Source organism: Ylistrum balloti, unplaced genomic scaffold (assembly GCF_031769215.1).
Source record: "Ylistrum balloti isolate Yb309-2 unplaced genomic scaffold, AGI_CSIRO_Ybal_v1 Utg369744, whole genome shotgun sequence".
Classification (NCBI taxonomy): domain Eukaryota; kingdom Metazoa; phylum Mollusca; class Bivalvia; order Pectinida; family Pectinidae; genus Ylistrum; species Ylistrum balloti.
Window position 1 is genome coordinate 293,543 of NW_026781952.1, and position 19,669 is coordinate 313,211.

The 19,669-nt window shown below is 33.3% G+C and overlaps 1 protein-coding gene across 1 annotated transcript in view; it reads right to left on the reverse strand.

Moving 5' to 3' along the window:
* Positions 1-12,471: 12,471 nt before the first annotated feature.
* Positions 12,472-19,669, reverse strand: part of LOC132543218 (EH domain-binding protein 1-like) — a 68,646-nt gene continuing 61,448 nt past the window's right edge. Inside the window, exons 22-23 of the mRNA XM_060206699.1 lie at positions 19,360-19,474; positions 12,472-12,553 (exon numbers count right to left, since the gene is read on the reverse strand). Coding sequence (XP_060062682.1) covers positions 12,472-12,553; positions 19,360-19,474 — 197 coding nt within the window. The remainder of the gene's footprint in view (positions 12,554-19,359; positions 19,475-19,669) is intronic.

Genomic DNA, 19,669 nt, shown 5'->3' on the forward strand with positions numbered 1-19,669 from the left:
CGGATGACCCCTGAATTCACATTCACGCCGTTGTGTATATATTTAAACACATTATCATCAACCTAGACTAATATTCATAAGGTAAAGGTATATGTTATATACAATTTTTCAATATCTACTAATCATCAATACAACACAAAATTTTACAAAAACCTACAAAGCACAGAACAATAACTGCAAACCAAATTCAACACTCTTACTTGTCACGTCCATGTCGTCAATAGATGTGTTATATATCTGTAAATATTGGGTCTGGAGGGGTTGATGATGAGACGGGACGTATTCACAGGGGTTGAAATCTTATGTAATTATATACCATTCGTAAAGATCACATGAATATCTTTGGATGACGTCACAATGGTTTTACATAAAAGCGCCGGGCCACAGCTAACCAGTGAACAATGTAATACAGCTAACCAGTGTACAATGTGATACAGCAAACCAGTGTACAATGTGATACAGCCAACCGGTGTACAATGTGATACAGCCAACCGGTGTACAATGTGATATAGCTAACCAGTGTGCAATGTGATACAGCTAACCAGTGTACAATGTAATACAGTCAACCAGTGTACAATGTGATACAGCCAACCAGTGTACAATGTGATACAGCCAACCAGTGTACAATGTGATACAGCCAACCGGTGTACAATGTGATATAGCTAACCAGTGTGCAATGTGATACAGCTAACCAGTGTACAATGTAATACAGTCAACCAGTGTACAATGTGATACAGCCAACCAGTGTACAATGTGATACAGCCAACCAGTGTACAATGTAATACAGCCAACCAGTGTACAATGTGATACAGCCAACCAGTGTACAATGTAATACAGCTAACCAGTGTACAATGTGATACAGCCAACCAGTGTACAATGTGATACAGCTAACCAGTGTACAATGTAATACAGCCAACCAGTGTACAATGTGATACAGCTAACCAGTGTACAATGTGATACAGCCAACCAGTGTACAATGTGATACAGCCAACCAGTGTACAATGTAATACAGCCAACCAGTGTACAATGTCATACAGCCAACCAGTGTACAATGTGATACAGCCAACCAGTGTACAATGTAATACAGCCAACCAGTGTACAATGTGATATAGCCAACCAGTGTACAATGTGATACAGCTAACCAGTGTACAATGTAATACAGCCAACCAGTGTACAATGTGATACAGCTAACCAGTGTACAATGTGATACAGCTAACCAGTGTACAATGTGATACAGCTAACCAGTGTACAATGAGAGACAACTAGTTTAATATTTACATATACTTAAAATCCATAATAAAAAACACAATAAAAAGTGAAATAAAAATCAACTTGGAAAAAATATTTCAAATTTTAATATTTCATGATTAACTTTAAACAAATACAGACAACAGTACAAATATAAATACATCATGAGTGAGATAAACCATGAACTTTGACCCTTAAGGTCAAATCTTAAAAGAAACTCATGTCTGAAGAAGTCTGTTTCTGTGTAATGGATTATGGGAGAGGAAATATTGACCTCTGACCTCCAAAGCCTATAATTAATAAGCAAATTTTTCATAGGATGTTTATTCTCTGGTTTTTCTTGTTATTTTTTAATTCTGTCAAACTTATGACTTAAAAAAATGAAAATTCAAACCTAGTGAACTTCTTGCCCCTCAGAGTATAGATGATATTATATGTAGTACAGGATTAAAAAACATAATTGCAAAATTAAAGCACCATTATATATACACACAGCTAGCACAGTGATATTGTTCACCTCTGTGGTTCAACTCTATCTATAGATAAAAGTGTAAAGCTCTCATGAAATATCTACTTCAAAAGATTTTTAGATGAATTCAAAATATTGATAACTTAAAATGAAAATTTTGCAATAACAGTTTTAATGAATGTTCCAATTTCCTTCCTTTGATGAAACATTGATTATTTACATGACTTACAGACTTAATAAAACAATTTTATAAACATTAACAATCTTGTGTATATCTCTCAGATGAAAATGAAACTCTTCAGTGAAGAAGGTATGTTTTGTCATTGTAAGATAGCATGCACCCTTAACTCAAAGGTTAGAAAAAGCAAATGTTTATTGACAATGAACCTTGTAAATATAACATGAAACATATCTTAGATCTAAATAAAGCATGGCCCAACACTTACAGTACATAAAAGTTTATGCATCCTTATCCCAGTAAGTTTGGTTTACTGATGAAAAAAGAGCTATTTTCTTATTATATCATAATCAAATCCATTGCGTATAGTAATCCATAAAATCAAATAAGAAAACTGAGTACAAGGTTTGACTGAATCCAGAGACCCCTATTTATACTGTGATAAGTCTAGGGGGCTACACTAAGTCTGACGCAAGGTAAGGGGTGGACTTATTACCGGGCACTGGCTCATTACTGAATAAATATTTCTGATTACCGGTACACAAATATCAAACACTGCACATATCTATTATATAGGTCAGTGATAATTGACTAAAAACATGAAATAGATAAATACTGACTGGAGTGTGGAAGGCATTTTTAATATAAAGTATTTTCAGTCTCACCAAATGACTTTAGAGAATTATGAAGATAAATATGGAAGTTATTGATATGCCACAAACCAAGTTGTTTTCCAATAAATTGATTTAAACAAGTGTTTTATACAGTAAAAGTTAGCTATATATAACATTACTGTACAAACATCAGGTAACACCTGGAACAAACACCTGTATGTAATTACAGGTAAAGGTAATTTACACAGGTAAGCAAATCAAAGTAAATACTATGTATAACTGCCATGTATTTATGATCATTATACAAAATAAAAAGCACCAACATTGAAAACGGGATAAAATATTACAAACACAGAGAAAAAACTCAATATCAACAACTACACTGCTACAAGCAAAACAAGACTGTGTCAGTTCATTTATGATATCTTGCGTTACTAAATGCACATACACTCTTAAAAAAATCTCATTTTTGTACTACTTACAAAAACAAAAAAAAAAAAAAAACAAAACAAAAACACATGAAATAAAATGACCCTGAAAAAGTAACAAAAAGTTAATGATCAAATCCTTGATTCAGACGAAACCTTTTTTTCTATACCTGAGCTCAAATGTCAGGAAAAATTTGATTTGTTAATATGTTAACTTGATTTTAGTTGAACACTGTAGAGGGTGTAGTAAAGGTTAATAAAATCAATTTATCACTTTATCATGTAAAAAGTGACTTATTTCCGTTGTTTTTTTATAACGGTATTCAGAGAGTGATGTCAATCCTCTTAATTTAATCACGTTTTTTTTAACGGAGTAAGTGATGCTAATCTCTTAAATCATTGTTAGTCACTGTTATTAAGTCATTCACCTTTGTTTAGTACGTTGTTAATATTAATGATTAAATCAGGTGATTTAATGTATTAGTCAGTCCCAGGATAAATATTGTACTAAGTTTAGCCAGGTCCTAGGATAAATATTATACTAAGTTCAGTCAGGTCCCAGATAAATATTGTACTAAGTTTAGTCAGGTCCCAGGATAAATATTGTACTAAGTTTAGCCAGGTCCCAGGATAAATATTGTACTAAGTTTAGTCTGTCCCAAGATAAATATTGTACTAAGTTTAGCCAGGTCCCAGGATAAATATTGTACTAAGTTTAGCCAGGTCCCAGGATAAATATTGTACTCTGCCATTACAAACACGTCTATATGTAACAATTGAGCAAGAAAATCACGCAAATGACAGGACATAAAATCAACATAAATCAATTATCTTATTTTTATTAACATAAAATAATTATTTTACTTTTCAAAAACAATTAGTAACCTTAAGATGTGATTAAATACTAACTCATATAAGTAAATATATACTGGAGGGAGTGAGGGGATAGCAGCTGATAGATTGGTACACTTTCTCACCAACACAGATTTAAAAGTAAAACTCCTATGGGAATAGGAGAGAACCAACATCCTGATTGTCTTTCGTCGAAGATCGAGTGTCGCAGGAATCAGAGATAGATTCCTGACAGTATTTAATAGAGTCCCATCAAGGCAGATAGATACTGATGACATAGAAAATGGGGAATCAACATCTGGATTCCCAAGTTTAGTTACTTAATGGTGAGTGGAAGGTTAAATCTTAACAGACTGATCGCAAAAACCTTAAAGGAAGTTTGATGGTAATAATAGAGTAGAGTTTACTCAAAGGTGCTGCTTGGCTGTTAGGATAAATATGTTGTAGTTTAAGATAGAATGATATTTTATGCCATGTGAATAGTGACTACCTCAGATAACATAAGTAACAGACAGAAGGTTTATGTAGGACAATCCCTCATTCGTGTGTTTTAAAAAAAAAAATCCACAAAAAAAAAACAAAACAAAAAAGGTCAAGACAATATCAAAAGATTTCTTCAAAACAATCTAATGATCAGAACAGGAAGCCTTTTTATAAATTTATTACAAAATTTTATCACAATACCAGGCATAATTTATATCAACACAAGCAAAAAAAGCTTCATAAATTCGTATAAATATCAAACATGATTTTGATGGTATTGTTAATGACTGTGTTGACTTCTCCATTACTTCAATGTAAACGATGTACATCACACTTTGTACAAGTCTTAGAATTCACACCTGATAGCTATAATGATCATCAGGTATATTAAAAGACTGTCAGATCAAAGACAATGATGAATTACAAAGAGATTCTTGTTAATAATCCATAACATATATCACAAATGTAAGCAATACATGCCAAATAGCATACGAATGGCAACTTGGATCATAAAATACAAGGATATCCTTATAATAATGATGTTGAGCAATATTCTCCCTGATTTATGGGAGAAAGATTCTAATGCTAATAAGCTTTTCAGAGGCACAACATCATCAAAAAGCAAAGTCAATGTTTATCTCAAAATACAGTGCAGCCAAACACCTCATAATACAGCACAGCCAAATGTTTATCTTGTAATACAGTGCAGCCAAATGCTTATCTTGTAATACAGTGCAGCCAAATGTTTATCTTGTAATACAGTGCAGCCAAATGCTTATCTTGTAATACAGTGCAGCCAAATGTTTATCTTGTAGTACAGTGTAGCCAAATGCTTATCTTGTAGTACAGTGTAGCCAAATGCTTATCTTGTAATAAAGTGTTTATCTTGTAATACAGTGCAGTCAAATGTTTATCTTGTAGTACAGTGTAGCCAAATGTTTATCTTGTAATACAGTGTTTATCTTGTAGTACATTGTAGCCAAATGTTTATCTTGTAATACAGCACAGCCAAATGTTTATCTTGTAATACAGTGCAGTCAAATGATCATCTAGTAATACAGTGTTTATCTTGTAGTACATTGTAGCCAAATGTTTATCTTGTAATACAGCACAGCCAAATGTTTATCTTGTAATACAGTGCAGCCAAATGTTTATCTTGTAATACAGTACAGCCAAATGTTTATCTTGTAATACAGTACAGCCAAATGTTTATCTTGTAATACAGTGCAGCCAAATGTTTATCTTGTAATACAGTGCAGCCAAATGCTTATCTTGTAATACAGTACAGCCAAATGCTTATCTTGTAATACAGTGTTTATCTTGTAATACAGTGTAGCCAAATGTTTATTTTGTAATACAGTGCAGCCAAATGTTTATCTTGAAATACAGTACAGCCAAATGCTTATCTAGTAATACAGTGCAGCCAAATATTTATCTCATAATATAGCGGAGCCAAATGTTTATCTCAAAATAAAGTGTAGCCAAACACCTTGTCATACAGTGCAGTCAAAAGTTTATCGCATATTACAGTACAGCAAAATGTTCTTCATCTCATAATACAGTGCAGTCAAACATCTCGCACTGCAGCACAGCCATTATCTCATAATACAGTGTAGCAAAATGTTATTTCCTTATACAGCACAGTCAAACATTTATTTCATAATAGAGTGCAGCCAAATGTTTATCTCGCAATACTGTACAGCCAAACGTTTATCTCGCAATACTGTACAGCCAAATGTTTATATCACAATACTTTACAGCCAAATGTTTATCTTGCAATACTTTACAGCCAAATGTTTATCTTGCAATACTTTACAGCCAAATGTTTACAATACTGTACAGCCCAATGTTTATCTCACAATACTGTACCGCCAAATGTTTATCTTGCAATACTGTACAGCCAAATGTATGTTTATCTTGCAATACTTTACAGCCAAATGTTTATCTTGCAATACTTTACAGCCAAATGTTTACCTCACAATACTTTACAGCCAAATATTTATCTTGCAATACTTTACAGCCAAATGTTTATCTCACAATACTGTACAGCCAAATATTTATCTTGCAATACTGTACAGCCAAATGTTTACCTCACAATACTTTACAGCCAAATGTTTACCTCACAATACTTTACAGCCAAATGTTTATCTTGCAATACTTTACAGCCAAATATTTATCTCACAATACTGTACAGCCAAATGTTTATCTCGCAATATAGTGCAGCCAAATGTTTATCTTGCAATACATTGCAGCCAAACTATAATCTTATGGTACAATGCTGGCAAACATTTCTCTCATAGTACAGTGCAGTCCTTACATGATTTATAAAACAGTGAAGCCAAATGTTTATCTCACAATACTGTACAGCCAAATGTTTATCTCGCAATACTTTACAGCCAAATGTTTATCTCAAAAAGAGTAGTAAGTTAAAGTCTGAGTATTTTCTTTTTTTCATTTTAGTTTCAGGAAGCGGAAATTTTGAAATAAAATCCCAAACTTCCTGCAATTTTTATTACTGAGGTTTTTTTGGAAACAGATATACAGATTTGTGACAGATGTTACACATATATAAACATATATATATACCCAGTATCTCTCTAAATACCAGTTCTGTACAATGAGAGATTAAAAAACTCCCATACTTTATAACAGTTTAATACAAGCAGTCTGTAGATGATAACTAATCCTCACTGTGTCAAATTTTTGTCTGAATTAATCTTTTCCAACACGGCAAATATGAAATATAAAATGTACAAATTACTGCACAATTGTCCTTGTAGAGTTAAAATGATACAGAACGTAGAGTTAAGACAACATTACATGATAAAACAGACTTTAAGATTTAAACAATTTTCATATTACACATGGTTTAGAGAGGTATGTTCTAATATATGTCCTTATACAAATCACAGTTACTTCTAAAGATTATAATTATGGCACCATACAAACAACACTTTAATACTTAAGTTCCACTATCAGTTAAGGCTATATGATACATGTTGTATAGAAATCTTTAGTAAAGAAGATATATTACAATCAGCTAGCATTCATCATTAAGTCAATTTACTTATATCATTTACAGGTTTCATACTTTGTATACATAGAACACATAATGCAGGAGACAGTAGGTTTCTTAGGATCTCTTAAAAGGTATCAATACCTGGTCTTCTAAATAAATCAAAGTAAAATGAAAAATGGTAATCCACTTTTCTCCATGAAAATTTTCATAAAATCATTGAGAGACAGGTAAGAAAATTATTTGGAGGGAAAATTCCTCAAACAGGTTTATACTACCCTGAAAAAATATTCAAAATAACAAAGAAGCACAGGAAAGAGTGAAAATAGACAAGAATTTTACTCTGATAAAAAAAAAAGAAGAAAAACACAGACACATTGATGTTATTTTTGTTATTTAGAAGAAGGAAATATTAAGACAAAATATATCAGTAATTGACAGATTTATAATTTTGCTGGTACTTCACAAAAGATGAGAACAGCAAGGAGAGAACATGTTGACCACTTGGTGGGGCAAGCTCGCCTCTCACTTGGTCGGCCAAACTTGCCTCTCACCTGTCCGCGATGTTTGAACCAGTTGATCCAGGACATATCCAACACATACCTTCCAGTAGAAGCTGTCAGGCCCAATTTTCATGAAAATGTCTCATAAAAAGATGTTTTCTATTTATATCTATACATGTATTCATAATAACATAACAACATTATATGCCTCTTGTGTTACAGTCCGTACAGATTTATCACATCACCATGGTAACAGGATTTCATTCTATTTATAGATTGTAATTACGTTCTGAACTGTTTGTTATTGTTAAAAAATTTTAAAGAGGTAAATTTTCATTGATTATCATTCAATGCATGCTATAAATTATATTGCCACTTCTAATACCGGGTTTTAATGATATATCAATTTATGTTAAGTTTGTGAACATTTCATAAAAGTCAAAGTTAAAGTCTCTTCAAAACATGAATATTTATAGAGTTGAAATGGAATATGATGTATGTTTTAATGTAATATCACAGATGATGGAGCTTGACACAAGTGGTATATCAGCAAAACTGTCCACAGAGACAGAACCAGATATTACATATGGATCATGGGTTGGTATATAGCACTATAAATAAGGCTTGTTTTTCTATTGTAACATTTTTCTGTCCAATAATCCTGCTGGTTCATAATCTAGGTTAAACTAGACTGAAGAATGACAATAATTCATTACTATTGGTTGCAAATATTGTCAAGATCTGGGGTAGGAGTAAAAAGATAATTTCTGAACAAATTAGATCAGAGGATAAAACAACAGGATGATAGCAGTATGATGAGGATCTAGAAAAGTCTTAGCATAATCCTGATCTCAATTCTGACCTTTTTAATTATCAAAGTGATAGAATTATGTGTCCTTGTTACTTAAAATCAGGGGGTGGGCTTATTAAAGAACAATGATAAGTTTTGTTTTTTCTTGTTTTACATCCGATAAACAGCCTGGATCATTTAAGGACATGCCATATTAGGGTGGTAGAGGAAAGCTAGAGTTCCGGGAGAAAACCTCCAACCTATGGCCAGTACCTGGTGACTGAACCATGAAGGCATCGAACCCGTTACCCAGAGGTTGAGCACTAGAGATAAAGACAATATGGCACCTTAACCACTCAAAAACTACCGTCCCCTTATTACAGGACAAAGATGTAACACTGGTATACTGTTGGGTTTATTGATGGACAGTAATGTACATCATTATTATTGGAGTCAAGGTTGTGACTGTGTTGACTATATAACCTTGAGTACATCTAACTTGGATTTCCTGCACAATAATCTTAAAACACAAATTTAGCAATATAACAAGTTTTCCAATTCACATCCTAATGACTCCTACTTCATTACCCCAAAATCAAATTACCGTAAATTAGGCTGTCATTTTTTGAGGAATTCTATATTTCATTGATTTTGAAGCTGGAATAATATTGTGAAAAAACAATGCTTGTACTTTTTTCTAAGATGACTGTTTGAACTTTTTTTTTGTCCAATAAAAGACCATGTTTCCTGACATCCATGAAAAATATATTGTTTTGTTTCAAACTTTTGATATAAAATCACAAAAAGATAAACCATCATTAAAAAGTCTGCAGTTCTACAGTATCAGTTACAACTTGTAAATTTCTAATCTACAGGTAAAATCTATATTAAATAGATACTGTAAAAACATACATTTTTGTGGGGGATTTATTTTCAGTGTTTTCAGAGGTACTCTTAATCCATGGATGCATAAGTCCATCAACCTTCAAAACAAGTACAGGTAGATTAATTCAGCTTTGCTTATACACAAAATTAAATGTTGATAGAATATTAAAAAAAAAAATAAAAAAAAAATTTAAACACGAAAATTCCAGCCCCAGGAAAAATCTATGATTTTACAATAGATATGATAAGCTACCTTTAATACATTGTAACAAATCTCAGTTATACATGTATGATAAACCATCACTGTAATGTCGACAAAATATATTTCTCAAACAATAACACTATGGAATGATAGTTCACAACCGTTCATAGAGGCCAAATTTCTATCTAATAGCGATGAAAGAAAATCCAAGGAGCAAACTATCCCAGTGGAAAGTAAAATTAAAGTTCTTTATACTGTTCTAATTTTTTTAAATGATAAAAGAAATGAGACCATATTCTAATTATCTGGCTTTGCTGAAAATAAATAAAACGAAACAAGTATAAAGAATCAATGTATTTTCATCATAAAAACCCTAAAACATTTTCTACAAAGCAAAATAGGTATTACGTTATATATAAGAAGCAGATGGATAATACTGATAATGTGTTAAACATTTAAGGCGTATTTTGTAAAACTATTCATACGAAGACTAAGCTGAAACCATAGCTACGTCTCTCCCAGAGTTCTACACAGGAAGTTCCAGTGTCTGGTCATACTTTCAACAAACAAGTGTTCAGTGATTATTGTAAATCCAGAGACAAATATTCCTTGTTTTTATATTTATCAGACAATACAAGTTAATTTGTAACAAGTCCTGAACATGAAAAATTGTAATTCATCAAAGCCTAACAGAAAATTAAATTGAATTTATTTCTGAAATCCCAGATTGTTGTTGTGACATAATTCTGATACAGACACAACACATCCAGATAACTCAAACATGCTGGCACATTTAGTCTGACTAGAAGAATTGGTTTAGCAGAACTTATGTACAGCCATTAACTTTAGGGGTTTTTCTGATGGTAAACATTTAGTATGGATTAACGTGCTTCACCAACACATTCTCTTTCAAACCATCCAAAACATACCACAAATTGGTAACATTAAAAAGAAGAATTTGGGTTATTATTTCTTTAGGCCAAAATATTTGCAATCCTTCAGTAATTGAACAAGATTTTTTTCAGCGGAGTCAATTACACTATTTCCAAAATTTTAAAGAGTCCCAATACCAAGAAATGTAAAGGATCCTCAAAACTTTAAGAAAATCCTGAGTCCAAGACTCAAAATATCTTCATCTCAAAAATCACTTTCTTTGTTTCCTGCCTTTTAGATGTACAAATTCTAATTATAATAATATATCATTGTTACAGCATGAGAAAGGACAAGAAGCCATTTAATATATTATTATTTTTACTGGTCATAAACTTCCTCTATTTTTAGCCAACACAATCATAAGATTTGACACTGACATGACAGAATTGTAAAGTAGAGAAGACAAAGAGGAAATGCAAGTTATGATGCTAAGTTTTTACCCAGATTAATAGTAACCTCACCAAAGTAATTAACCAGTAATAAACACGTCATTGGCCGTTATTAATAGTTGAAAATCTTTTGACAATCGCATCTGATCTTTGAGTGATTTTGAAATTTCATTTTTCTCCCAAACTGAAATACCTGAAGATACATTTCAATACATGGTTTTATTTCTTCTCTAAATCTTTTCTTACAATGTATTTTATATGCAATGCCCAGTTGGACACTTATCTTAAAAAAATGATTTTCAAATAATTTTTCATATAATGTAATAAAATTTCCTTATTTACAACACAGAAAGATACACCATTATCTAGGAATTATAATCAAGGGAGATAATCCAGGGGCAGACAACTGTTGGTAACTGATGGTTTGGGGATCACAACATTCAATACAAAAGATGTGGTACTTTTATGTCACATTACAACTGCAAACTTCTTTCTATTCCAGCAGTTTTTACTGTTTTCTCCTTTGATCAAATGATGATTTCTATACGAGATATTTTGGACTTTTCAGAAATCTGAAGCAATAATAATGGAACAAAAGGACAATGTATCAGCATTTTTCCTTGTGATGGTGCAAATCTTTCAATGGTTCATCTTCTTAAATCACACAAAAAGTACATCACCTGTTTTACATACACTTATAACAGCTCTATATAAACCCCACTTGAACAAATAATGGCCGATGTTATCTTTTAATCCTGACAAAATTGATTTTTTTAAAAAAATATTTAACTGGTATCATTAAATAATTTCTTGTAACTATTCTTAGGATAAACATCCATCTACATGAAAACTTGACGTTATAATAAGAAATTCTCATTAAGATATTGTGTGGTCTTCCTGTAACTTATACACAAATATACATCCTGTTGGTGATATACACTTAACACATCCAACCAATGTCCCTATGACATGATAAATGTCTCCCTAATCTATTCAGACACCACTCTTTCTGCTGCACTTCTTTTTTTTCCCAGTAAGTTTGTCTAATCTATATTTCTTCAATTACATTTCTCCTTCATAGAATGGTAGTGCTCAACTTCCTGTATAAGTGGTGCCACATTCTAATACTTCCTATATAGGTGGTGCCACATTCTGAATCTTCCTGTGTAGGTGATACCACATTCTGAAACTTCCTGTATTGGTGATGCCACATTCTGAATCTTTCTGTATTGGTGATGCCACATTCTGAAACTTCCTGTGTAGCTGGTGCCACATTCTGAATTAACAGTGATCCATATCTAAGTGTGTTGACACCACATTTCGGATCACCGCTTCTTCCAATGGTGTCACACTTTTGATTAGTGTTGCTTCCTGTCTGGTTTGTGCAGGATTTACAAACCTTTTACTGCAGGAAATTTCACATGGGTAGCCAACAGATTCCTCATTTAATATGAAGGACATCCTTTCAAGGTGGTTCCAGCCTACTGAACACAGCATTGCTTTTCTTGTTGTAGAAACTTCCCCTCGGACACCACCTGGTCCAACTTCTCTTCATCCTCAATCCTGTTAACAAAAGGTTAAAGGTATTTATTTCTTCCTAACAGGATAATTTTTTTTTAAATTTGTGTACAAATTAGGTCTCAAGAAAATCAAACAATATTTCACTGCATTCATTTGTCCATTCTCGCCTGGTTGTACAGAAAATACCTTGTTTTTACCTGTATAATGTGTGTCAGGTATAGGTTATACACCAAAATGTTTGTAGACCCCAGTGACACCGTTGTTGCTCCAATGCTGAATATCAGACATGGTAGTGTTAAGCCATTATATACAAGTATTGAGAATATTTAATGAGGATGTTTCGTAGTCAAATCAGCTTCTTAGCCATGTAAGTAACTTGTCCTGGTGTTAGTAATAGCATTAGGGCAATCCGTTTGTGGAATTTTAAAGCTGTTTTGTAAATATTGCATGTACCAAGAACCAGGACTATATTTGAGTAGTGTGTGTTGTTAGAATCGATGGTTCTTTTTGTTGAAAATTTAAATATGTTAGAATTTCAGTTGAAGAAACATGGAATTCAATCACACTGGTGAATAATGCTGCATGATTTTTAGGCTGTTTCTGGCATAGTACCTTGCAAAACAGAGTGACACTGAATTTTGATACTGTAATTCTGTTTTAGTTTGAAGTTTATATATTCACCTGTAGGAATATAATTATCTAAATATCAGGAATAGATGGTGAAAATACTGAAGAAAATTTGATAAAAGCTGAGAAATTCATTTGATGTTACATGTTTTAATTGCTGGGTTCATTTAACTCTGTGTAATAACATGGATGTGTTAAATATGTGGAAAGTGAAAGTAAGAATTGGGCTAATTTGACAACAGCAGCAGGAGATAAATTGGCAATAAGGCCTAAGACCAGATGTCACAGAGCTGTGATCCAGTGTCACTGTTCGGTGAGGCAGACATACACAAATAGGACCAATGCTTGCCTGCTTCTGTATCCTCATTCACAGGTAATGAAGCGAAGCCTTACACCAACCCAGCCAGTTTAGAAGTCAAGAAACATTGAGACAGCCAGCAAAATACAAGGATGTGGAAATAACGAGAGAAAGGACAATTTTCCAGTCGTAGCTCTGGCAACATTACCTGTTTAGCTTTAGTATAGAACTGACCTATTACTTCCACCTGAATGACCGACGACTCTTACCTCTGATGCAGAGGACAAGTTAATGGAAGAATGAAAAGATGTGCAGAAAATTGCTTCAGTAACTGGTGAAACCATCAACTTAGAGTTTCAGATGAATGAGTTTGAATGGACGCCCAACATGAAGAAATTATCTTTTCATCACCGAACCATTACGCCTGTGCCAATACGCATTCAGATGTATGGACACTAGGGAAAACAGAAAGCCATTTACATTATCAAATATGGAAACACCAGTCTTATATAGAAGGCCAATTTGATGACTTCATCTAAAGACCATTAGCATACTTATTACCTGAAATTTGTGTAAATAGATAGATTATTGAAGCCGCAAGGCATGCACCAACTATCTACAACAGGTAGAACCAAGCCACTGAAGAAAGGTGGCACAAATTCAGAGTGGCATCAAAAGCATATCAGAACAAACCATAAATTACAATTCTTTCACCGATACACAGTGGTGGCCATTGTTCTCAGAGACAGGGACCTGTGGCCAATGTTCTCAGAGACAAGGACTGGTGGCAAATGTTTCCAGAGACAGGGACTAGTGGCTGTTGTTCTCAGAGACAGGAACTAGTAGCTGTTGGTCTTCAAGATGAATACCAGGGTCATTGTTTTTTGAGATACAGATTGGCAGCCATTTTCCTCTGAGATACAGGTTGGCAGCCATTTTCCTCTGAGATACAGATTGGCAGCCATTTTCCTCTGATATATAGATTGGCAGCCATTTTCCTCCGAGATATAGACTTGTGGCTTTTATTCTTTAGGTACATACTAGTAGTCATTCGTGTTAGAGATACAAACATGTGTGGTTCTTTGAGTTAGACTGGTGGCAATTGTTAGTCGAGTTACAGACTGGTGGCCTTTGTATTAAGGTACACACTGGTAGCCATTGTTTTAAGGTACACACTGGTGGCCTTTGTTTAAAGGTACACACTGGTGGCCTTTGTATTAAGGTACACACTGGTGACCATTGTTTAAGGTACACACTGGTAGCCATTGTTTAAAGGTACACTCTGGTGGCCATTGTTTTAAGGTACACACTGGTGACCATTGTTTAAGGTACACACTGGTGACCATTGTTTTAAGGTACACACTGGTGACCATTGTTTAAAGGTACACACTGGTGACCATTGTTTAAGGTACACACTGGTGACCATTGTTTTAAGGTACACACTGGTGACCATTGTTTAAAGGTACACACTGGTGACCATTGTTTAAAGGTACACACTGGTGACCATTGTTTAAGGTACACACTGGTGACCATTGTTTAAGGTACACACTGGTGACCATTGTTTAAAGGTACACTCTGGTGGCCATTGTTTTAAGGTACACACTGGTGGCCATTGTTTTAAGGTACACACTGGTGGTCTTTGTTTTAAGGTACATACTGGTGGCCATTGTTTTAAGGTACACACTGGTGACCATTGTTTTAAGGTACACACTGGTGGCCATTGTTTTAAGGTACACACTGGTGACCATTGTTTTAAGGTACACACTGGTGACCATTGTTTTAAGGTACACACTGGTGACCATTGTTTTAAGGTACACACTGGTGACCATTGTTTAAGGTACATACTGGTGACCATTGTTTTAAGGTACACACTGTACAATGAATAAATATCCACCATCAGGTGCCTGATCAATGTTTTGTTGTCTCTCACTATCCAAACTGTTCTTACCTACTCAAACAGAGAAGTACTTTTATTTACTTTATTCAGTAAATTCAGGAGAAAAAAGTATCAATCTCACTAAACAGCATCATGAATCCATTCTTATTTTAGTTTAAAGGCATTTCATATTCTTCTCATAAATAATTTCTAAATCAATTAAATATGATCTTGACTTCATCAGTAAGGAAAATTCTGGATTTCATAAGTAGAAATTCTTCAAAAATCTAGTGTATTTTTTCATTATAAGCTGCAATTTTTTTCAAATGAGTTAGGTTTTTTCTGTCTAATCGTATTTTGAATGATCAGAATAACTCTCAATAAATAAATGATTATATGCGCATAAATCATTTCCAAACGTTATTAAATGATTGACTGACGATTTTGATAAATGCCTTCCATTGTCTGTTATATCAACAAACTTTCGTCAACATGATGGTAGCCATATGGTAAGATAGGGTGCAGCTTATATTCCGGCACAGCTAATTTGTGAATCAATTAACCAAAAAATTGCTAAAAATTGGCCCTGTGGCCTCTTTACCTGTGCGACTTATAACCTAGAAAATACCGTACAACATTACATGTTCTAAACAAATCTAAACCAGACTGCTTTCTGGAACAAATAATTTTGGTAACGTAAACAATAATATTTAAAACAAATGTTTACTTTGTATTGAATAAACAAACAAATAAATAAATGAATTAATGAAGACTAGAATTGTGAGATACCTTCCTGAACTAAATCATGCACTTTCCTCGTTTATACAAGCCGCTCTCACTTTGCACTTAATGCTAAACTATAGCTTCCATCTGAATCCATAGTAGTACATGTAATGTACTTTGTAAAGAGTGCAATACAACCCAAAAGTCCAGCATCAAAATAAAAAAGTTTTTAATTGGCAATTTACATTTGAACAATCCCAATTACATGTATTTTGATGAAGATGCGAATTTGCTTTAAAATCAAATTGACAAATCTTTTAATCGATAACTAGTAAAAAAATTGTCAGATTAACAATTAAACACACAAATGTTCTCATACAGAAAACGTCTTTTTTCTTTTATTAATGTGATGATGATTTTGGCTATGAATTAACGTGATTTTGAGCTGTCATCTACAACAGCAGCTAACCATAATTATATTGTCATCAGGCCTGCCTTGAAGACAGGAGTTGAGTCCCTGGTGACTTCAAACTTGCCTGTTAAATCTAAGAAGTCTCTGATTCTCTATGACAGGCCTGTACAATGTTATTGGGTACCTAGCTGCGCATAAGAAGATTACATATTTAATTAGTCTCCCTTGAAAGGACAATAGAAGATTAGGTATTAAGCTTTAAAAAGGATTAAATATCAGAAAATTTACAGTTACTGAAAAGCTAGGCTTAAGTTTGATCATAAACCATACAATCTTGTTCGTTTATTTTCAGTTAAAGTAATAAACTTTTAAGAATTTATTTTCCCCATCATGTTAGCAGATAAGATAAATGTAAAAAACAAATTAACTAAATGGTTTTTCTCTTTAAAACAATGTAAAAAAATTCATTATTTTTTCTGTGTTTTTTTTTTGTTTTTGTTAAACAGAAACGAAGTGTTTACATTTGGAGTTGATGTTTGGTGGAATATGTTTAGGTCTGTTGGATGTTTGGTGTGCAATATTTATATCTTTTATGTGTCAGGTTCAACATATCTCTGACCTTTCTTATTCAACATCTTTGTTTAGTACATACAATCTAGGTCTGTTTGAGGTTTAAAACAAAACATCTTTTTTCTGTTAGATTTTTGGTACATAACATCAAGTTCTGTTGGAGGTTTGATACACATCATCTTTGTCTCTTTGATGTTTTGCACACAACATCTATCTGTTTGATGTTTGATGTTAAAAGCTATGTCTTAGATGTTTGGTACACAACATCAAGGTCTATTGGATGTTATAGAAACATTTGGACAAAGAACTTGACCAAGATGAGTCCACTTCCTCATCAACATAAACAATTTTCCCATTTTTTTCTAAAGGAAATATTCTTCAGAAAAGTTAATTTTTTTTTAAAAACTTTTGATTTTCTTAAGCAATATTTGGTAACTCCCTTGCAAAATAAAAGTGAACATCCCAAGGACCAACCCCGGACCAGTTGATCCAACCCCCGACCAGTTGATCCAAGTCTCCCATTTTGTTTTGTTCTTTTTATGGCCATTTTCCATTGAGATACAAAATGGATTCCACTTAGTGTGGTGATAGATTACAGATAGCTGAAACACGAACCAGGTATTTCATTTGTAAAGGAGCTTAGTGCAGTAATTACATAGAGGAAACTTGTGGTATGAAAATGAGCCGGGCAGCACGAGACTTAACTCGCACGGAAGCATCAATGGACAATATCACGAAACCCTGGCAGAAGTAACAAGATCACCTTGTCAGGCTGATAAGGTATGAGTGCACTGGAGCATACCAAGATTAAACAAAACAAAAAATAAAAAATGTTCTTCAAAATTAATCTTGTAAAAAACTTTTTTAAATATGAATCTTACACATGTAGAGAAGAAGAAAGGAAAGAGAAATGAAACTCAGATGGGAGTCAATAAATGACAAAGGTATGCATTAGCGAGTAAATAAATGATAAAGTTATGCATGACCGAGTCAATAAATGATAAAGTTATGCATGACCGAGTCAATAAATGATAAAGGTATGAATCAGTGAGTCAATAAATGATAAAGGTATGAATTAGTGAGTCAATAAATGATAGAGGTACATATTTAGTATTATTATAAATTGAGATATTTTGGATGTGGGTAAGTTTTCGCTTAATTTGCACCTGACTTGAGAGCGCCAAAATTAAACTCAATTTAATTAAAACAATTTTAGAACATTAATAGCACATTTTTCACATGGAATGTTCTCTGACTGAATGTTTAACTCCTAGGAGCTAAACAGCCCGTATCATAGATATGACATCAATGTTTTACTCCTAGGAGCTAAACAGCCTGTATCACAGATATAATATCAATATTTAACTCCTAGGAGTTAAACAGTCTGTATCATAGATATAATATCAATGTTTTACTCCTAGGAGCTAAACAGCCTGTATCATAGATATGACATCAATGTTTAACTCCTAGGAGCTAAACAGCCTGTATCATAGATATAACATCAATGTTTAACTCCTAGGAGTTAAACAGTCTGTATCATAGATATAATATCAATGTTTTACTCCTCAGAGTTAAACTGTCTGTATCATTGTTATAACAAAGTGGTTACTTTCTGTTATCAAAATGTGTTGTTTTGTTTAAATATCCTTCAATTAAGGTACAACTTTCTGCTTGAATGATTCCTACAAATGATATTTATTTTAGATATGAATGTACAAACAAGAACAACAATCATCACCTATGTGTGTAAGTCCACAAGACTTTGATCAATTCTATGACCAATCAGTCGATATGGTCAAAACACAGAATTGAACAAAATTGGTGATACCTTCTACAGGCATTAAAATATTCAATAGGGATTGCAAATTTTAAAACAGAATCATACTTGCAGTTGAAATAAATCAAGTTGTAGAAGGGGCTATCAATAAAATATGTATATATAAATTATATTCCGAAATCTGACATAAAGAAAAACATCATTTCCGAGGTCCCAAATTTGGACAAAAAAAAGCAAACAATTTTCCTGACCCCAAAATATCAACTTACAGTAGAGAAAGAGAGATAGGAAATAGACCTGCATAGGAAGTGGAGGAAATAGGTGACAGAAAAAGTGACAAAATTATAAAGATTTGGTGAAGAGAAAAGACAAGGAGAAAAAAAGATGACAGGAATGTGATTCTGTATTGGGAAAAAAAGAGAAGTAAGGAGGTAGAAAGAAAATGGCTGAGAGGAAGAAACAGACGACAGTAAGGTGAAAGAGTGAGGAGGGAGGTATAAGGATAGAAGACAGTAATGTGGAGGAGTGAGGAGGGAGGTATAAGGAGGATAATAGGGAAACTTACGCTCTTTCTTGTGTGTCAAGATGCTGAACAAGTTCATCCCGTTTGTTAACAATGGCGACCAGTTCCTCTAACAGTAACTTTTCTCTGTGTTTCTGTGCCTGGGTCTTCTGCCAATCTGAAATCACACAATAATATTCTGCTGATACCAACAAACTCCTTATCATGATATAAGTAGTATCATCAGTTTACGATTAAATGAAAATGATGATCAGATTTTAACTTACTGCCAGACAGCGTTACACAGATGTCTTTATCCCAACAAAATGAAATACAGAGATCATCATTAATCAGGATTGAAACAGTATCTGAT